Here is an 18827-nt window from a genome sequence, read left to right as displayed (position 1 = left end):
TGAGCAAAAAAACCGGAAGGAAAAAAAGTTTCATCTCACAAAGGGAATTAGAAATAATAGCAAGTAATGCTGTAAGGGGATGTTCGTGAAAACAATGCTCGGAACTAAATGTTTTAGAGAAACCAAACATACCTGCCAAAAAACCGTGGTGGCGAGCGTCTGATTGGGGAGTAGGAGGCCAACAACCTGTTGATGAGAGGACACGGTTCTCCAGTTGTTTTGAAGAGCGAACACGCAGCCCATGCAGCGGTAAACAACACCCATGGCACACGACATCACCAGTTGTTACTGCATTGACAATGCACAATGTCTACACACCTCAAATAATAAAACCATCACATGGTACGACGATTTATGAGTTGCAGGACGCATTGCCTCCACGTCAGGTTTCGGGAGGCCTTTATCCAGCAGTGGCTTGGTCATGGCTGCTGCTGCTGATGATGACGACGATAAGCAATGTGAGTGATAGAGGGAGAGAGAAAAGTTTTTTGTTGAACTCGAGTACCACCCACCTTGCGGTGAGAATTAACGTGACTGTTGCCATGCTTTACCGTAGGGCGTGCAACAATGCTCCAATTCGCCGATTCACGGAGAAATATTGATCCGTCAATTAATATTGATCCTACATGCTTCAAGTCACACGTGTAAAAATATATATTTTTTATTCGTATCGTGGTTCACACGTTGCACTGTAAACAATACATTTAGTTCCGGGCCACAGCTAACATCAGTGGCAAAATGATATCCAAACTGGTCTCGGGCACCTTGGGCTCCCTCCACCAACCCGCATTGACCAGCGTGGTGAAGTATGGTCAAACAACTTCCACGAAGGACATAGTCCGGGGCAGACCTTCATTCAGTAGTTGATTAAGAGTGATTTAAGAGTAGTTTAAGAGTTGATTAAGAGTTGTAAACCATTACAGACAACAGAGGCTCTGCCATTCACCACATGGTTCACAAAACAACAATGTTCCTGAATTGAATTGTGAGCATTCATTGCATCATAAGAGTGGGGAATTCGGTGTGGGGGGGGGGGGGTGAATTGGGGGGAGGGGAGGACGGGGAGCGGTGGGTGGGGGGTGTAAATCAGTTCACCCCTCCTTTGGGGGGCGGGGGCAGTGGGGGTCACAGGTCATTATTAAGTGCCATGTGGGAGCACGCAGAGCCCGGCACCTGTGAGTAAACCCAATAGGCCGCACGTGGCGGCGGCCAGACACGTTCTCATCATCGCCATCGTCAGCCAGCAGCGATCCACTGCTGGATAAAGGCCTCCCCAAGGCCTGCGCGATCTCTCCCCGCCCTGCAGTGCAATTATATAAATAAAGACCACCTTGCGCCCGCATACGGGGCCCATTTCAGTCGCTCCACCTCCTTTGTGGCCATTCTCTCTCTCGTGTGTGCTCCCTCCTTTGGCTGCCACTCAGTTCCTATTCTTGCCCAGCGACGCGTCCTGCCCAAGGCAACATACTTTTCAAAAATGACGTCTTTAACGGTCGACGTCGTCTCGAATGCATTCCATCCTTTGGCCAAAACTCCGTTTTATTTTTTTATTTTTCGAGCACTGGACAACTATCCCTCCTAGCCCTGACGTGTGCTGTCCAAGTCCACTTAATATTCTTTAACAAAAGCTATGCCGCCTTTGGCCTGCGTACGTTTTCGAACGCGTGTGTTTAAAGCACCAACTGTGGCACTTTCAAGACGTGACGAGAAACCCAACGGATGGGAAAATATGAATGCATTCAAGGAAGAGATGAATCCACCTTAGCAGCCGAACCGACATTCACAAGGTGCATAGGTGCATGGAGGCCTTGAAGGAAAGGATTGGTGGGGTGTTGGCAAAGTAACTGGGCTATGTGAGACCGCGCTTACCCACATGTGTTAAGTTTCCTGGGAAAATACGATCGTGCGGATATCCAATTATTCGGAAATATGCTTCGCCGTATGATTTATCGCCTGTGTTTTAGAGCAATTCTTTTTCTGTCTTCCGAAAATTGTGATTTGCAAGCGCGCCGCAATTGACATATGGTATTAGAATGCTTATTGCGCCCCAATTTAGGGTTTAATTTCAGAAAGCTATAATTAAAATAAAACTTTCGAGATAAAGCTCATTAAAACGTTTGTGAACGAATAGCAAATTGGAATTAGATGACAGATGTCAAAAAACACAAAAATGTGGTGCACGGCAAGGTTCAGGATTTTTTTTTCGTCACAAAAGGAGAAACATCACTCGCTCGTTGTTCATGCTTCCAATGGTGCCCACTCATTTTTACGAACAAGGTAAATATTTTCGCGAGAAAAAAATCACCTGGGTTTGCGCTGCTAAATCTGCCGGGTTTTAAACGGACCATTGTAAGAAGAAATGACGGCAAAAACAGCAAAACGGCGCGCTAAATTAGCCGCCCCAAATTAGACGAAGTAAGATTCTGGGTGATCATTAAAAAGACAACAGAAATAAATATATAATATACCCGATGTGTATATTTAAAATTGGATGAGGTGACGTTATTGAAAATGTTAATTGCAGATTTTTACACAGACTTTACCGCTTCTTTTTAAAGTGTTTTTTTCCTCTCTCTCGTAATGGGGAAAAAAATAATTTTGCGCACTTATATCGTACGTACATTTCAACATCTATAATTATTACCATTATAATGTACAGCCCCTTTGTAAAATCAACCTTGCCTGATGAAGGCCTCCCGACGCTGGGCTCACCATGAGGGTTGTCTGGGACCTACGTCGCCAACACCCGGGGAGCACGGGTTGAAAAAGTGCGGCGACGCAAGCGGTTCGGAAATCGCTCGCCACCGACGCCAGCCATGGGCGGCATTCGGTTCAGGTCGCTGGGTTCGTAGCGCAATTCGCTGGACTACTGCGCCACCCTAAAGCCAAAGATCCCCCTACCTCCCCCCGGCCACATAGCCTTCAGCGCACGTGGCATGGACCAACAAACGCACACCCCCGGTTATCTTTGACTGCCCCAGTGCTGATATTTACACACCGCACCAGGTACTCATTTAAGGCTGAGTCGACCTAGGGGATGCCTAAGACAGAATTCTTGTAATTGCCATTGAAGTTGGCCATGAGTAGGAATTGATCTCACGTCATCAGGTGCCGTGCGATAACCAACACATGACGCGCGAGCACGCACGCACGCACGCAATCTCACACACTCCTACACGTCAGGCAATTCCCACAAGTTGTCTCCATTTAAAGGATTATTTGAAGCCCGTTGCTTGTTACTAAGTACCTGACATTCTAAGAGTCCTACACCGTGCGGCTTAGAGACTGTATCCTCATCGCGCACATTCACCAAGTTAAACGCGGTCCTTCTCCTACCTGGGAAACAGGGCGCCACTGACACACGTAAATGGGCAATTTGTATCCAATAACCCTACAATATTGTTCCACGGAATTCTCCATAATGGCAGTCATGTGCCACCCGTCAAAGGTTTAGCTCATGTTGATCTTGGGTCATCCACCAAAAATTCAGATGTTAAGATAACACCGGGGGCTGCTAAAAAAAAAACCCACTCCCGGCAGTAGCGCGGCGACACGGAGTGGATCTGCGGCGCACATTTCTGCTGGAGCAGCAAGCCGCCCCCGCGAGGAGCCCCCCGCGAGGAGCCCCCGTCGGCGACCGGACACGGCGGGGGGCTTACGCTCGCGCCATTCGAAGCCAATAAATAGTGCCGGGCTTGGGTGTAAAACATTTTTTTTTTACTCTGCCAAAAATTGGCTTAGCGGGGGGGGGGGGGGGTGGCTGGGCGAGCGAGCGGTGCTCAGCTGTGTGGGCTAATCAGGAGGCCTGCGGCAGTGGCGGCGCGAGAGCCGAACGGGCGTGAGCGCGCCCGCTGTTAACACCGCACACGTGGGCTGCCCTTCGTCTGCCCCCCGTTTAACCACAAACATGTGGGGTGGGGGGGGGGCACTGCCAACCCACCCAACGCCTCCCCCCCCACCACCACCACCGTCGTCCCCCGCCACCCACCGCCAACACAAATTTGCCACATTCCACCTAACAACCTCCCCTCGACGTCAGTGTCAGATCCACACAGGAGCCAGCGTTCGTTTTTTTCTGGCAAGATTCAAAGCAGGGATGAGCCTGTGCTTTAGGGTTTTTCTCTTTGTGTCACGGTTAATAATAATAATAATTATACTTTCATTTTATATAGCGTCATTCATGCCAACAGCATCCCACAACGCTGTACATTCATTATACAAGGACCAAATCCCATATACGCGGTTGGCTACGTACGGCGTGAAAGAAGCCCAACACACACACACCTATATACCAAGCCAATGAAATCTGTACTACCAATTAGAACTACAACAAAAATACTTTAAAAAATATGAAATGGTACCAAAACCAAAAGCGCAGGCCCAGAGGCCTCGAGTGCAAGCGGCCAGGGGACTCAGTGTGCCAATGATGTGCAGTGCAGATAAGGGCCGACGTCGTTCTTTAACTGTGTGAGGTTAGGGGAAGTCGGGTAAAAGAGATGATGGGCGTTCTAAAGGGAGCAAGGGAGAACAAAAAGGACAGAAGAGTCGATGCAAATGTACGCGTTATCGTGTCCATTAGAAGCTTGAGGCCGCGTTGTACTTGGATGGGAGACTGACAGGGAAAACCAGGTGCTGTAGACTTGGGCTGAGGTGAGCGGGAGATGGCAGCGTAAGCGTGGATTCCTGAATCAATCGGTGAAGGAGCATTACGTGTAACCCCTAGTTTTTGTGTGGCATTTCTCGAGACACGTGACGAATGATCGTTCATGGTACTGGCCAAACATTCTACCGCAGGGACCTCCAGAAAAAGGGTCTTGCGACTCACTGGTGGGTGTTCTGGGTAAAGGGGCATTGTCCCCTGATCACGATGAGGAAGAGAATGGAGGGAGGGGGGGCAGAGACACTTTTCACATATTCGGAAAATGTTACCACTTCAGTGACAGCTCATACAATAGCAGGTTACATTGAAATAACAACACTGCTTTGTTTTGCTCCGAGTAAAATTAAAGAAAGATTTAGACATTCCAGCTGACTGCCCTTCTTCAGTCCACCAGCAATCTTCAGGCCAGACAGCTAAAATGTCAACAACTTCCTCTCCACTCCCGACGAGAGTCAAAGAAAACCCCGTTATTATTTTAAATTATCCGGTTATTCACCCTTTATTTATTGACGGGTAAGCACACTTGAAAGCTATTATTACAAATGATTGGCATTAATGACCACGTGCGATTAATGGTGACGACTTCCAGCCCTGCGTTCGAAAGACGGAGAAAGCGCCTCCGGTCCACCCCCCCCCCCAACCTGGTTTCACTGCAATCATGAAACTATGTACAGTAAGGAGTGGGATGTATTTAATCCATTAAACGATATTTCGACTCGAGTCTCTTCTGGTTAATATCACATGAGCAGATGGCCCTACGTTGCAGATTTCCTGAGTGAACAATTTGTATTCTTATTATTACCGTTACTATCAGCGGGAGGAAATGATAGCGCAGCGGTTAGCGATATTTGCGCTATGAGCCAGCCCACATTCTAGAGTTAAATTCCCAGCCACGGCTAACATCAGTGGCAAGTGATATCCGAGCTGATACTTGCCCCCCCCCTCCCCCTCCGTCGTCACCAATTTGGTTGAACCAACGCGGAAATTGATAGTCAAAAATAACCACCACGACTGCTGCGGCGTGGGGGAGGACCTCATCCAGCAGTGGATTGACAAAGTGCTGTGATGTATTTAAAATTCGTATCCTTTGTCTGGCGAAAACAGCAGCAACAATTACCACCCGCATGACGACTAAGTTCCTTTTGTGTTGTTGGCGAGGTGGCGTTTTGATCCGATTTGGCTTTTGCCGTCGTATAAAGCAAACAAATAATGCGTTTGGGCTTCTCGTGGAGCAGTGGTTACCTCCCGTGCTGGAGAACATCTCGCGGAAGCAGATCTCAGAGAAATACTTCTGACGTCTCTTCAAGCGAGCGAGTGAGCGAGCGAGCGAGCGAGGTTCGGAAAGCGACATTCGCGATGCTGCCAGCGAGCTGAACGCGTCGCGTCACCCGCGTTCACCGTCACCCGGCCACGCGCGTACCCCTCTGTCTGCTCTCTCGCGTTTGGGATTACGCGCTGCAGGCGAGCGTGCAACTCTGCCTTCAATTAAAACTCGGCAAAAAAAAACGAATATAGTTCGACCAAGCCTGGCAACGGTTCGAATTTAACAAACAAACGGGCTTTCCAGTTTTCATTTCATTTATTTGTTTTCTTGGTTCTAGAATTAACACAGCTGTTCTTGTTGTGGTTACGGAAGAGAATGATATATATTTTTCGGGAAGGGAGGAGGGCGGATAATTTGATGGAAAAGTTGAGTCCAGAGGCAAATGATTACAGTACTCTTAGTAAAACAAGGCCCCAAACTGGCAGAGCATGATGGTTAACCAAAGTGACATTTCAATTACATTTTTAAAATGTCCTTGTAATGAGTAAAATGCCAAAAGTGGCACAGTCGAGCAATTAACTTTCTTCTTGTCAGTTCCCATCTCACTTTGATAAGAGATTTTCAGCAGTTAAAACTTATTTACTGTAATGGTTTTTTAACTTGCGTGCACAAAGCGGGCGCCATAGCAGCGCAGAGCGCCGTGCAATGGCAGTGTCAGTGGCAATGAAAGTGAGGGAGGAGAAGGCATCATTTAGTCAACAGGTTAAGCATTACAAAACACCGAGAAAACTTCACGCAACAACCTTCAGCGCTTGGTGCTATGATACCGGGCGACAACTTGCCGAGTGCCAGATTTGGCGCATGTGACAAACGCAAAAGCTCGCGCGTTCGACCGCTGTCACCGGTCTTGGTGATGGGTGGCGGTGGCGGCGAGATGAGTGCCAGAAGCAGTCATGCCGACACCCGACCCTGCGTCCTCACCAGCCAACCTCCCAATATTTCCTGCACCGAGCTCTGGACAAAGAACGACGTCCACAGGACGAGCCGCATGGCCACACCCAAGCCTGGTCACCAAATCGTACCACCGGGTCCTTCCAAAACAGAAGCAGAATTCTTTATTCTGGAGAAATCCGATGAGCTATGAAGTTCTTCATCACAGATGTCTGGTAGTTTCTTGGATTCAATCTGACCGAGCTCGCTGCTGTTGTTAGATCAGATGAAGCCCGATAACACTTCCCCCCCCTCCCCTGCCTCTCTTCCTCATTTTGTTTCCCCCTCAAAAAACCCGAAACGCTGCTGCATTATCTCAGTGGGCTGGAATATATATCCGTATCAACTTTCGATAATTATGGAAGGACTCGGTGTTTTGCAGGTGACGTAACGTTAAAATTTGCGGCAGACAAGCGTTAACGATCGCCAAGTGAGCCACCGGTTTAAATCAAGCGGCCAAAACGCGCCGACGTCTCGGCGCCTTTGTACACCGACCGCAGGCCTGCACTTTTCACCGCCTTTGCCGCATTTGGCCGCGCAAATGCCGTGCTTTGGCAAATCATCACGCGCGCGGTTTGGTTCAGCGGAGGCAAAACGCGCACGGCCCCCCCCCCCCCCCCCCCCCCACTTGTATGCCCAAAAATGAAAACCACGGGTCGGCGCATTGTCCAAAAGTAAATTGGAAGGAAGCATCCAAATTTTCGAAAGCATTCGGAGGGCGCGATGCTTCCGGACGCATGTGCGCCCGGGGCAACGTTCAATATGTGCGCGGACGCTCTGTGTACACGCGCGAGCGAGAAGTGTGAAAAAGTGTGCATTTAGCACCAACGCGCATTTGAAGAAACGAGGCCCGGCAAGCTGTGCCGAACAGAAGGGGGAAAAACGGGGGAATTAATTTTCTTCGCTGCAAAGGTCAGCAGCAGACACCCCCGCTGCTTGCTCGCATGCCCCGGCCCGCGCGCGCACGCACGCACGCACGCACACACACACGCCCCGCACGCACACACACACACGCCCCGCACGCCACGCACACACACACACACGCCGCACGCCACGCACGCACGCACAATTACTCCCCACGAGCAGGGATCGGCTGCGCTTCGTTAAAAAAGAAAACCCCCACCCTCGCAGCGCAGATAGGTTTACACACCGTCTGCCCTGCCGCCACCCTGCCGACTCTAATTACTGCTCTTCACCGGGGTGCTAGGTGCCGTGCCAATCTCACTCCCCCCCTTTCCTCCTATTATTTTATACCTCCTCCGTTGCACTCTCCCTCCTCGTGATATTTCTCTGGCGCTCTTCCGCTCTCTTTCGCTCGCTCGCACTCCCACGCTGCGTCTCCCTCACCCGGGCGCTATCTCTCACCTCCGACACGCGCTCCACATCCCCTCTCGCGTTCTCGTTACTTTGCTCCGTGGAAGACTCGCGCAATCTCCTTTGCCCACCCCCTCCTGCCGTACCCCCCAACAACAACCTTGGCGAGTGAATTTGTTCCACATTTTAATGTTGGTGGCATTGCCACTCAGCGCCAATGCCCAAGATGCCATTTCAAGTGACGACTTGTGTCCTTTGGCAAAAATACATTTTACAAAAATATCTTCAAAGTACGATGGCCCCCGGTAACACGGAATGATATTTCGCATCTGGGCTGCGTTTGAGCATCGCAATCAAATTTCGTTTCACGGACTGAAACATGAATCAGCAAATACGAACGAGTTTTACAACGACTTTTACAACGAGTTTTACAAGGTTACATACATATGATGCGGCTACTTGACATGCATGTATTTTAATTTAGCCCAGGTCTGCCTTAAAAAAAAATACTTTAAAAAAATCTCAATTTGGAGCTCACTTGTTAAAACAATGCTAACGGATGATTCACCACCTTTCATAATTCCAATTGCCACATTTTCTCATTATCTATATAAATTAAGACCTTGATCTGTACGTATGTAGGTCTCAAAAACCTCCAGGGTACTTCCCGACAAGGTAGAAAGCTGACATTTGGTACATGGGTAGCTTTTAGGACACAAACAAGTGGAGCAATGTGAAACATCCGAGATTTTGTATTTTCAGGCCGCCAAATCTCGATTTTAAGTAACCCCATGAAAATGTGTGCGCGCATCATTCAGAAACCATTCCAAAGATAAGACGTCAGCTTTTTTTCGTTTGACAGGATTAAACAGAAAATACAATTTAAGCGAGAACCATTGGTTCTTTCATTTATTGTTTTGGAGATATTTCGGACTAAAGTGGTTTTGAACAAAAAATACGAAAACGGAAAAAGATAGGAGCTTCCCATCATTGAGTATTAAGTTAATTAGTGTTTTTTCTTTCTCATAAAGAATGGGATCTTTCCATTGAGTGGTTTCCGATAGGTATGTCTTTAAATAAAAAAACAATGTATTTTTCGTGTTGAAAAATACACATTTATGGAGTAGTTGTTTGTGTCTGATCGTAGATTAAAAAAATCATATCAGGTTCATTATTCGATTTATTGAAAACTTTTGCCTGGAGAAGACAGACTTTATGAACTAGTCAAGATATATATTTAAAAAAAGAAAATAGTGGCATCAAAGCCATTCCTAAACTGAAATATAAATCTATAAATATGTAAACCAAATATTTTGATAGAGTATATTTTACTTAAACAGTTATTGGGGTGGAGCAGTGGTACAGTGGCTAGGGCACAACACTACGAACACTGGCAAACCTCAGTTGGATTCCCAGTCAACAGTTAACATCTCTGCTAATGTGATATCCGAACCATCGCCAACCCACACTGACAAACGTGGTGAGGTATGGTGAAACAACCCCCACGACTAACGCAGCCTAGGGAGGCTTTCATCCAGCAGTGTATTGACAAAGGGCTGTAAATTTGTTGCTATTAAATTATTAAATATAATACACAATCATTTCAGTTCCAATTGCCACCAAGTTTCATTTGCTTGTGAATTATGCATCCAATTAAAAGCACACATGGAAATAATTTCTCAAATGTACTTGGTTCAGCATACTTTAGGGCAAAGTGCATTGGCTGTGCTGGTACTTATTATTCACGGACAGACAGTGCAGGATCATTGCAATCTTTACATTTTCAGACGTATATATCGTATATATGTAAATAAATAATCTCAATATATACACACACACAGTACGTTAATGTTTGTTTGTAAGCCGCGTATACGCAAATAAATACCCCGGCATGTCATATTCGGTTGGAAAGCAGATGGCATGTAAGTGTGCACAGTGCAAATCAGTTTTGAAACATCTCCAAGCCAGGTAGAATTCTGAGCTATCGCGTTATTCACCAAAAATGTTATGCCCCAGTTCCTCCAATAGCAACTGCTGCTTTAGCAATGCCCGAAATCTGAACTCTTCCTTTCACTCCCGAGTACGACACTGGGGGAACTACAGAGCGAGCCGACTCATCGTGAATCGGATCCGGACTGGTGGTAGTAGCACGACGATTGTGGTCTGGGATGCGACCTCGTGGACTCATTTCTTTGTTGTGATATATTTTTGTAGTCTGTGCTTTTTGTTTTGGTGCCATTTTCTTAATTTGCTTATCAATTTATTTTATTTAGCTTGGTAGCAAGGGTTTTCATTTGCTCGGTATGTGTACGTGTGTGTGTGTGTGTGCTGGGCTTCTTTCGCGCCGTACATAGCCAACCGCGTATACGAGATTTGGTCCTTGTACATAATTAACGTGCAGCCTTGTGGGATGCTGTTAGCATGAATGACGCTACATAAAATGAAAGTATTATTAACTGTGACACAAAGAGCAAACCCCTAAAGCACGTGCTCATCCCTGCCTTGAATCTTGCCAGAAAAAAAACAACGCTAGCTCCTGCGTGATCTGACACTGACATCGAGGGGAGGTTGTGTTTGGTGGAACGTGGCAAATGTATACATGTATAAAATTAAAGTATTGTTATTAAGCGGACGTCGCAAGCGGCTATGAGGGGTTACAGAGCCGGTGAGTTCCCATCTCGTGCAAACTCCACGGGGGGTGGGGGGCTCCGTGAGCAACGCCTTCCAGCGGTCCGATCGCAAGCCCCTCCCGTCTGTCTAAATACCACCGGAAAAAAAATTTGCATCGGAAAATTCGCTCAGAAGGAAAAAAAAGAGTCCCAAGGTGAGAGATGTGCCGCACGATTTATTCACTTGCCTCGGGGTTTTTTTTTCTCCCCGCGTTAATTTATTTAGCAAACTAAACTGCGAGCTCCACTATAAATATGTGTTAAATAGGCAGACGGAGTGCCTTCCACACGTTTATAATAAATGAGAAGAGCTCGGGATATGCAGACACCGTGAACGCGCGCACGCTCACTAAAACACGCGCGAGCGCACACACACGTTCGCTTACAACCACGAGCAGACCCACACACACCAACTTACATACAAGCACACTCAAGACACATGCTCAATCACACTCTTATACTCTTACACATGTAGTGGAGTAAACGATACGCATAGGAATTGGCCACATACAGTACATACAGACAGACAAGGAGAACGGGTCACATGAGGTCGAACAGGTGGTCGAGTCACGGGTGGCGTAAACAACCCGAAGTAATTAAGGGAGTCGTGGCACGAGGGCTGTGATTGGTCGAGAGGCTGTTAGTGTTAAGTGGTGGCGTCTCGAAGTCTGACGAAGGGGACAGGTGCGAGCTGGCGGGAAAACGGCCAGCGAGCCACGTGGCAATTAATTAAGGCTAATGCGAGAGGGGATAAAACGCGAGGTGATTTGAACGGAGAGAGAGTGGTTACTGGGGAGTTGTTGGCGAGAGGTGGAGAGATACTAAGAGGACAGCTGGAAATGTGAGGGAAGAATAGATAGAGAGCCGAACCCAAGAGACAGTAAATAGCGATAGGGAGAGTTAGCGTTAGCGGAGACAGAGTCACTGTGTGTGAATAGACAGATAGAGTCACTGTGTGTGAATAGATAGATAGAGTCACTGTGTGTTAATAGGTAGATAGTCACTGTGTGTGAATAGACAGACAAGATACTGTGTGTGAGGAGATAGAAGAAGAACCACTGTGTGTGGAAGGGAAGTCACTGCGTGTGAAGAGATGGCGGCGATACTGTGTGTGAGGAGATAGAAGAAGAACCACTGTGTGTGGAAGGGAAGACACTGTGTGTGAAGAGATAGAGGAAGAACCACTGTGTTTGGAAGGGGAAGCACGGACGATGCCGAAGTGAATCGGAGTGTCCGAGTTGGCGGAGCGCGAAGAGGAGAATTACTGTGTGTACGGAACTATGGAATAAAAGTGACGGTGGAAAGGAGACGGTTATCGTCCGAGTGAATTCACGGCACTACATTTGGTGTCAGAAAAAGTACGGAACACGCCACGATGTCAAGGAAAGCGGCAAAGAAAAGAAATGTGCCAGTGGACTCGGGCGGCGACAGCGACAACGACGATTTGCAGCCCGGCCAGATGGCCGGCAGTACTCCGGACGGTGACAGCGGTTCGGGTGGTGCTGAAGGCCCGGGATCGCCGGAGGATTGGCGAGTCCTCATGACCCAGTGGGAGGCCAGAATGGAGAAGTTGTCGGAGGAATTCCAGAACTTCTTGACGGAGAACCGCATTCAACTACCTGTACCGGGTCCACCGCCGGAGGTTGCCGCTCAGCCGGAGCGGTTGGAAGATTCTGACGACGAAGACGGCCAGTCGGAGGGACCGCCACGACGGCTACACGTACAACAATTTGAGGCCAAAGGGGGAGATTGGACGGCGTTCATACGAAGATTCCGTGCGGCTTACGAATCCCTGAATTGGACGGAGAGTGCCGCGTAACAAGCACTGCCGACGGATGATGACTCCTTGGCGACGGATGATGACTCCTTGGCGACTTTTAACGGACTCCCTGCCGCTGTCAGAAAAACATTGGACGGTGCTATTGCGGCAATGAGGAAGGTCTACAAGCCGCGGTTGGTCGCCAAACGTCGATTTCAACAGAGGAAACGGGAGGCCACGGAGTCCCCCCTGGCATTCCGCAGCGCCTTGCTGGCCCTCGCCCAGGTTGCATACCCGGCGATGAAAGAGGAGGGCTGGGACTCCCTGCTGCAAGAGAAGATGTTACAGCTGGCGAAAGAACTGAAAGTCGTCTTGTCGCTCCCGGACAAGGATGATGACGATAACGTGTCATCGTTGCTGATCGCCAGGAACATGCAAGTCAACTTTGACATACGAGACGAACCAGCAGCGGCGGTAGCGCAGCCGTCGCTGACGACCCCTGCCGGGGCTGCGAGCACGGTGGCGGTGGTGGTAGACGAGACGCCGCCGATGGCAGCGGCGGCCGGGCTGTCGACCGGAGAACGACGGCGTCGTCCCGGGGTATATGGAGATGGCGTGCATTGGACATGCTACGAGTGCGGGTGGAGGGGTCATCTCGCCCGCGACTGCTGGAGACGGAGAGGTGGTCCTCCGTGGGCGCCGAACAACTACAGCGGGCGGTTCCCCCAAGACCAAGGATCCCGGGTGAGTCGAGATGCATTCAATACACGGCCGCCCTATCCACATCACTCATCCGCGTCATCTCAATTGTATTCATCGGGTTCGGATAGTACGCATGGCCAGGATATGTGGGGTGCGTTGGTACATCGTGTGTTGGGGGCCACGCCGGGATCGTCGGATGTGATGGCATGTATTCAAGGTGTTATGGTACGGGTTATTGTAGATACCGGGGCGTCGGCAACTCTCATTTTGTTGCAAACTTTTCGGTCGCTGCCGACGTCGCCTGGATAGTTAGCGCCAGTGGAAGGGCCATGTGTAGCGGCAAACGGGGGTAGTTTGGGCATTATGGGCTGCGTGGTTGCGACAATTCAAATTGGGGAGGTCATTGTGACAGGAAGTGTTTTGGTTTCAACGGCCTTGGCCGTACCGTGTTTGTTGGGCACGGATTTCTTGCAAAAGATGCCAATTAAGATTTCAGTGAAAAAAAGGTTGTTTGGAATTACCGTCGGGGAGATGTATGAAATTTTTGGGGACGCCTTCGAAATTTGCGGTGGCGAACGCTGTGGTGCAGGCCGTGGTGAACCGCACCGTGCGCGTCCCGCCTGCATCGCAAATATTGGTACCGCTACGGTTAAAGAAGGAATTGCCTTGGGATGAGCTACAGGAGGGAGTGCTGTTGACACCCTCAAATGCTGTGTCGAGAATGCCCACCGTGGTAGGAGCTTTGACCATAATACCAACATATTGTGATCCCTTCATTCAAATTGTAAACGCGGGGCACGAAGAGGTTGTTATTCAAGGGGGCACTACATTGGCGCACGCAACGGGTGCGTCGGGTCCAGAAACAAAAACATGTTTTGCTACGGGACAGGATGAAATGTTGTCAAGGGAGGAGGACGATCCGGAATGGTTAAGAGATCTTTACAAACAAAATCCAGAGTTATCGCCTGTGCAACGGTCGAGTTTGCATGCGTTGCTAGTGGAATTTAAGGATGTGTTCAGTTCAGGGAAATACGACGTGGGTCGAACGACGTTGTTGCAGCATCGTATTGACATGGGGAACGCACCCCCGATCAGGCTAAATTCGCATCGTGTAGGTCCTCTTTAGAAATAATGTATTCGGCGATCTGTTGATGAAATGCTAGAGCAGGATATTATCGCCCCATCGTCCAGCCCGTGGGAAGCCCCTATTGTCCTCGTTAAAAAACGTGATGGAACCATGCGATTTTGTGTTGACTATCGGAAATTGAATAAAGTTTCGGTGGCGGAAGCGTACCCGCTTCCACGAATTGATGATTCACTGGACGCCCTGTCCGGCGCCAGAATCTTTTCGACCCTCGATTTGTTGTCGGGCTTTTGGCAATTGCCCCTGGATAAGGAGTCAAGACCTAAAACGGCATTTCGGACACCACAAGGATTGTATCAATTTAACGTGCTCCCGATGGGATTTCACTCAGCGCCGGCGACCTTCCAGCGATTAATGGAACTCGTGTTGTCGGGCCTGCAATGGGAGTCATGCTTGATATATTTAGATGATGTGATTGTTTTCAGTAGGAATTTCGATTAACATTTGCAATGGCTGCGCGCCGTTTTTGTCAGAGTGCGGCGCGCTGGATTGAAATTTAAACCACAGAAGTGCCAATTGTTAAGAACATCGGTGAAGTATTTGGGGCATGTCGTTAGCGCGTCAGGAGTGGCCACTGATCCGGAAAAGACGAGTTGTGTGCGTACATGGCCAGTGCCAAAAACAGCAGGGGAGGTGCGTAGCTTTGTGGGCTTTGCGTCGTATTATCGGCGGTTCGTTAAGGATTTTGCCACGATTGCTCGACCATTGCATACGCTGACCGGGAAAGGTGTGAAGTTTCAATGGGGGATTGCTGAACAAAAATCGTTTGAAGCGTTGCGGGCCGCACTGGTGGACGCACCGCCGTTGGGATACCCGGATTTTACGAAGGGATTTATACTTGACACGGATGCCTGTGATACGGGCATAGGCGCGGTTTTGTCACAAATAGTTGATGGCGTCGAGAGAGTGGTGGCATATGGCAGCCGGGTGTTATCGCCGGTGGAGCAAAAATACTGTGTGACGCATAGGGAATTATTGGCAATTGTCCATTTTGTGCGCCAGTACCGACCGTATCTATACGGCAGGGAATTTTTGATTGGCACTGATCACGCGGCGCTACAGTACTCGCTGCGCGTGGATCAGCCGTCGGGGCAAATGGCTCGCTGGCTTGAGATCCTCCAGGAGTACTCTTTCACGATCCAGCATAGGAAAGGAACGCACCATGTAAACGCGGATGCTTTGTCGAGGTTGCCGCGACCGGCTGAGACGTGTCGGTGCACAGAGGGCTCGCTGCGTTGCGGCCCGCCGCTGCAGGAGGTTCCGCAAACGGTCGCTGCAGCGGGTTCGGGGGTGCCAGGGATAATCCCTGGAGCAGAAATTGGACTGTTGGGGCTGTCATTGAAGCAGTGGAAGCAACTGCAGGTGGAAGATTCCTCGCTGACCAGGATGAGGCTGCGTGCCTCTCGTTCAAGGGGATCGGAGGATCGCCCATTTTTGATGTTAACAGAGGGGTTGCTTGTTCACTGGGATGTGGAAACACAAAAATTTTGTATTGTTGTCCTGAAGGTGTTGCGGGGGAAACTGATTAACGAGATACATGAGAAATTGATGCATCTGGGGGAGAAGAAGACCGCATTAACGGTGGGGAGTGAATTTTACTGGCGGGAATGTTTAACGATGTGAAACAGCATGTAAAAGCGTGCCAGGAATGTGCACGGAGGAAAGCGCCGGCACGGCCATATCGTGTCCCTTTGCAATCGATTCAAGTTTCGAGAGTGAACGAAATTGTGGCACTAGATATTTTGGGTCCGTTCCCCGTCACCCCCCGAGGGCACAGATATTTGCTCGTCAGGGTGGAATACTTAACTCGTTGGCCGATGGCATGGCCGCTGGTAGACCAGTCAGCGACGTCGATCGCTGAGGCTTTCTTGAAAGGATACGTATTAGATAAGGGGGCCCCGGAACATTTGCTTACTGACCAAGGCAGAAATTTTTCCATCGAAATTGATTAAGGACGTGTGTGACTCGCTGGGGACCAAAAAGATCCGGACGTCCCCGTACCACCCGCAGACTGACGGGATGGTCGAGCGGCTGCATAGGACGCTGACGTCCATGCTTTGTCACCAAGTAAACACCGCTCAAGATGATTGGGATCTGCATGTTGCAGCGACGCTGGCCACGTATAGATTGGCCCCGCATGCCTCAACGGGGTACTCGCCATTTTTTCTGATGTATGGACGGGAACCGGAAGCGCCGGCTATTGTAAAATTGGGGATTCGAAAACGGGAGAAATCTACGACGGTGCCTGCTCCGATGCAGGTGGCTTTGGACCGTCTACGGGAAGCCCGCTAATGAAAGATTGTTCGGCAGGCAGCGGCCACGAGAGCCGTGGAGTGTTGGAGATAAAGCCTGGTTGCACTGCCCCATGGTGCCGGTGGGAACGTCCCCGAAGTTTCACCGCCCCTGGCAGGGGCCCGTTGATATTGTGGAGGTTTTACAGGATCAGAGTGTGCGAATAAAATTCGGTCGTCGGACATGGTTTGTTCACCCGTCGCGCCTGAAGAAATTTGTGTTACCATATGATGCGTCATCCCCAATCCGAGAGCGGCCTGTATTGGATGTGTCCGACGAACCTGTGGGGAGGTCACAAGTGCGCGTGTCCCAGAGATCTGCCCCCCGTGTGCCTGCAGGATCACCATTTTTGGGCAGGGTTACCGACCGGATGCCGATTGAACGGCCACAGATCCGGACCAATGGCCGTCCCGACCGTGAACGACGGACAGCCCCGCCAGCTGAGTGTCGCTGGGACAGGGATGGGCGCAGGGTTCATTGGCAAGACGAGCGAGGCCCTCCCTTACCGCAGGGTATCCCGTGCAGGGGAGATAGACCGGCAGCGGGAACCCGTTCCATGAGGAATACAATACATTGACTTTGGGGGTTGGGAATTCTGTATATAGGTGCTGTGTGCGTGTCGTTGTGTGGTTGTCCAAAAAGGTTGTGTATTGCAAATGCGTTATGTATATATGTTGTCATCGTTCCGTCCGCTTCACTCCACTACTCCAATTCGAGTATATCGTAGCCAGGGACGGCTAGGTTCTTTCATCACGGGGGGGGGGGGGGGGGTGATGTAGTGGAGTAAACGATACGCATAGGAATTGGCCACATACAGTACATACAGACAGACAAGGAGAACGGGTCACATGAGTTCGAACAGGTGGTCGAGTCACGGGTGGCGTAAACAACCCTAAGTAATTAAGGGAGTCGTGGCACGAGGGCTGTGATTGGTCGAGAGGCTGTTAGTGTTAAGTGGTGGCATCTCGAAGTCTGACTAAGGGAACAGGTGCGAGCTGGCGGGAAAACGGCCAGCGAGCCACGTGGCAATTAATTAAGGCTAATGCAAGAGGGGATAAAACGCGAGGTGGTTTGAACGGAGAGAGAGTGGTTGCTGGGGAGTTGTTGGCGAGAGGTGGAGAGATATGAAGAGGACAGCTGGAAATGTGAGGGAAGAATAGATAGAGAGCCGAACCCAAGGGACAGTAAATAGCGATAGGGAGAGTTAGCGTTAGCGGAGACAGAGTCACTGTGTGTGAATAGACAGATAGAGACACTCTGTGTGAATAGATAGTCACTGTGTGTGAATAGACAGACAGGATACTGTGTGTGAGGAGATAGAAGAAGAACCACTGTGTGTGGAAGGGAAGTCACTGCGTGTGAAAAGATGGCGGCGATACTGTGTGTGAGGAGATAGAAGAAGAACCACTGTGTGTGGAAGGGGAAGCACGGACGATGCCGAAGTGAATCGGCGTGTCCGAGTTGGCGGAGCGGGAAGAGAAGAATTACTGTGTGTACAGAACGATGGAATAAAAGTGACGGTGGAAAAGAGACGGTTGTTGTCCGAGTGAATTCACGGCACTACACACACAAGACAAAAGGCAACGATCCCCCCTTATAGCCTGAAACGACTGTGCTGTTCGTGAGCACCTATGAAGGCCAGCATAGTACACAAGGGGTTGGGTGATTAGCGCCACGCCTGGCCGCCTTTTTCTTCCTCCTGGTTATGTTTACACACCGAGACTGAGCCGACCTAGGTGAGGCCCAGGACCAGTTCAGATAATTGTCACTGGTGGTGGCCGTAAGCGGGAATCGAACTTGGGTCGCCGGGTTTGTAGCGCAGTGAGCTAACGGTTGCACTACCACTCCCCACTCTCTCGCGCGCACACACCCTGACTCTCAATTGTACACATACACGCATTCTCTCACTCCAACACACGCACAGCGTATGTCACACACATCTTAGCACCCCACTGAGCTGATCTTTACAGACACCTTCCCATTACCAGTTCGCATGTCACTCTTGCTTGTCGTCACAATGTCACTCATTCCCA

At 49.7% G+C, this 18827-nt stretch overlaps 1 protein-coding gene across 4 annotated transcripts in view; it reads right to left on the bottom strand.

The window, feature by feature from the left end:
• SFXN5 (sideroflexin 5) overlaps positions 1–18827 on the bottom strand; it is a 151573-nt gene that overhangs the window by 74228 nt on the left and 58518 nt on the right. For all 4 annotated transcript variants that reach the window (XM_076065890.1, XM_076065891.1, XM_032950529.2 and 1 more), the window contains exon 7: positions 133–186. In XM_076065890.1, the coding sequence (XP_075922005.1) occupies positions 133–186 (54 nt within the window). The remainder of the gene's footprint in view (positions 1–132; positions 187–18827) is intronic.

Source organism: Petromyzon marinus, chromosome 9 (assembly GCF_048934315.1).
Source record: "Petromyzon marinus isolate PM22_M1 ecotype Great Lakes invasive population chromosome 9, UKy_Petmar_22M1.pri1.0, whole genome shotgun sequence".
NCBI classification, from domain to species: domain Eukaryota; kingdom Metazoa; phylum Chordata; class Hyperoartia; order Petromyzontiformes; family Petromyzontidae; genus Petromyzon; species Petromyzon marinus.
This window is presented reverse-complemented; position numbering and strand designations above follow the sequence as displayed.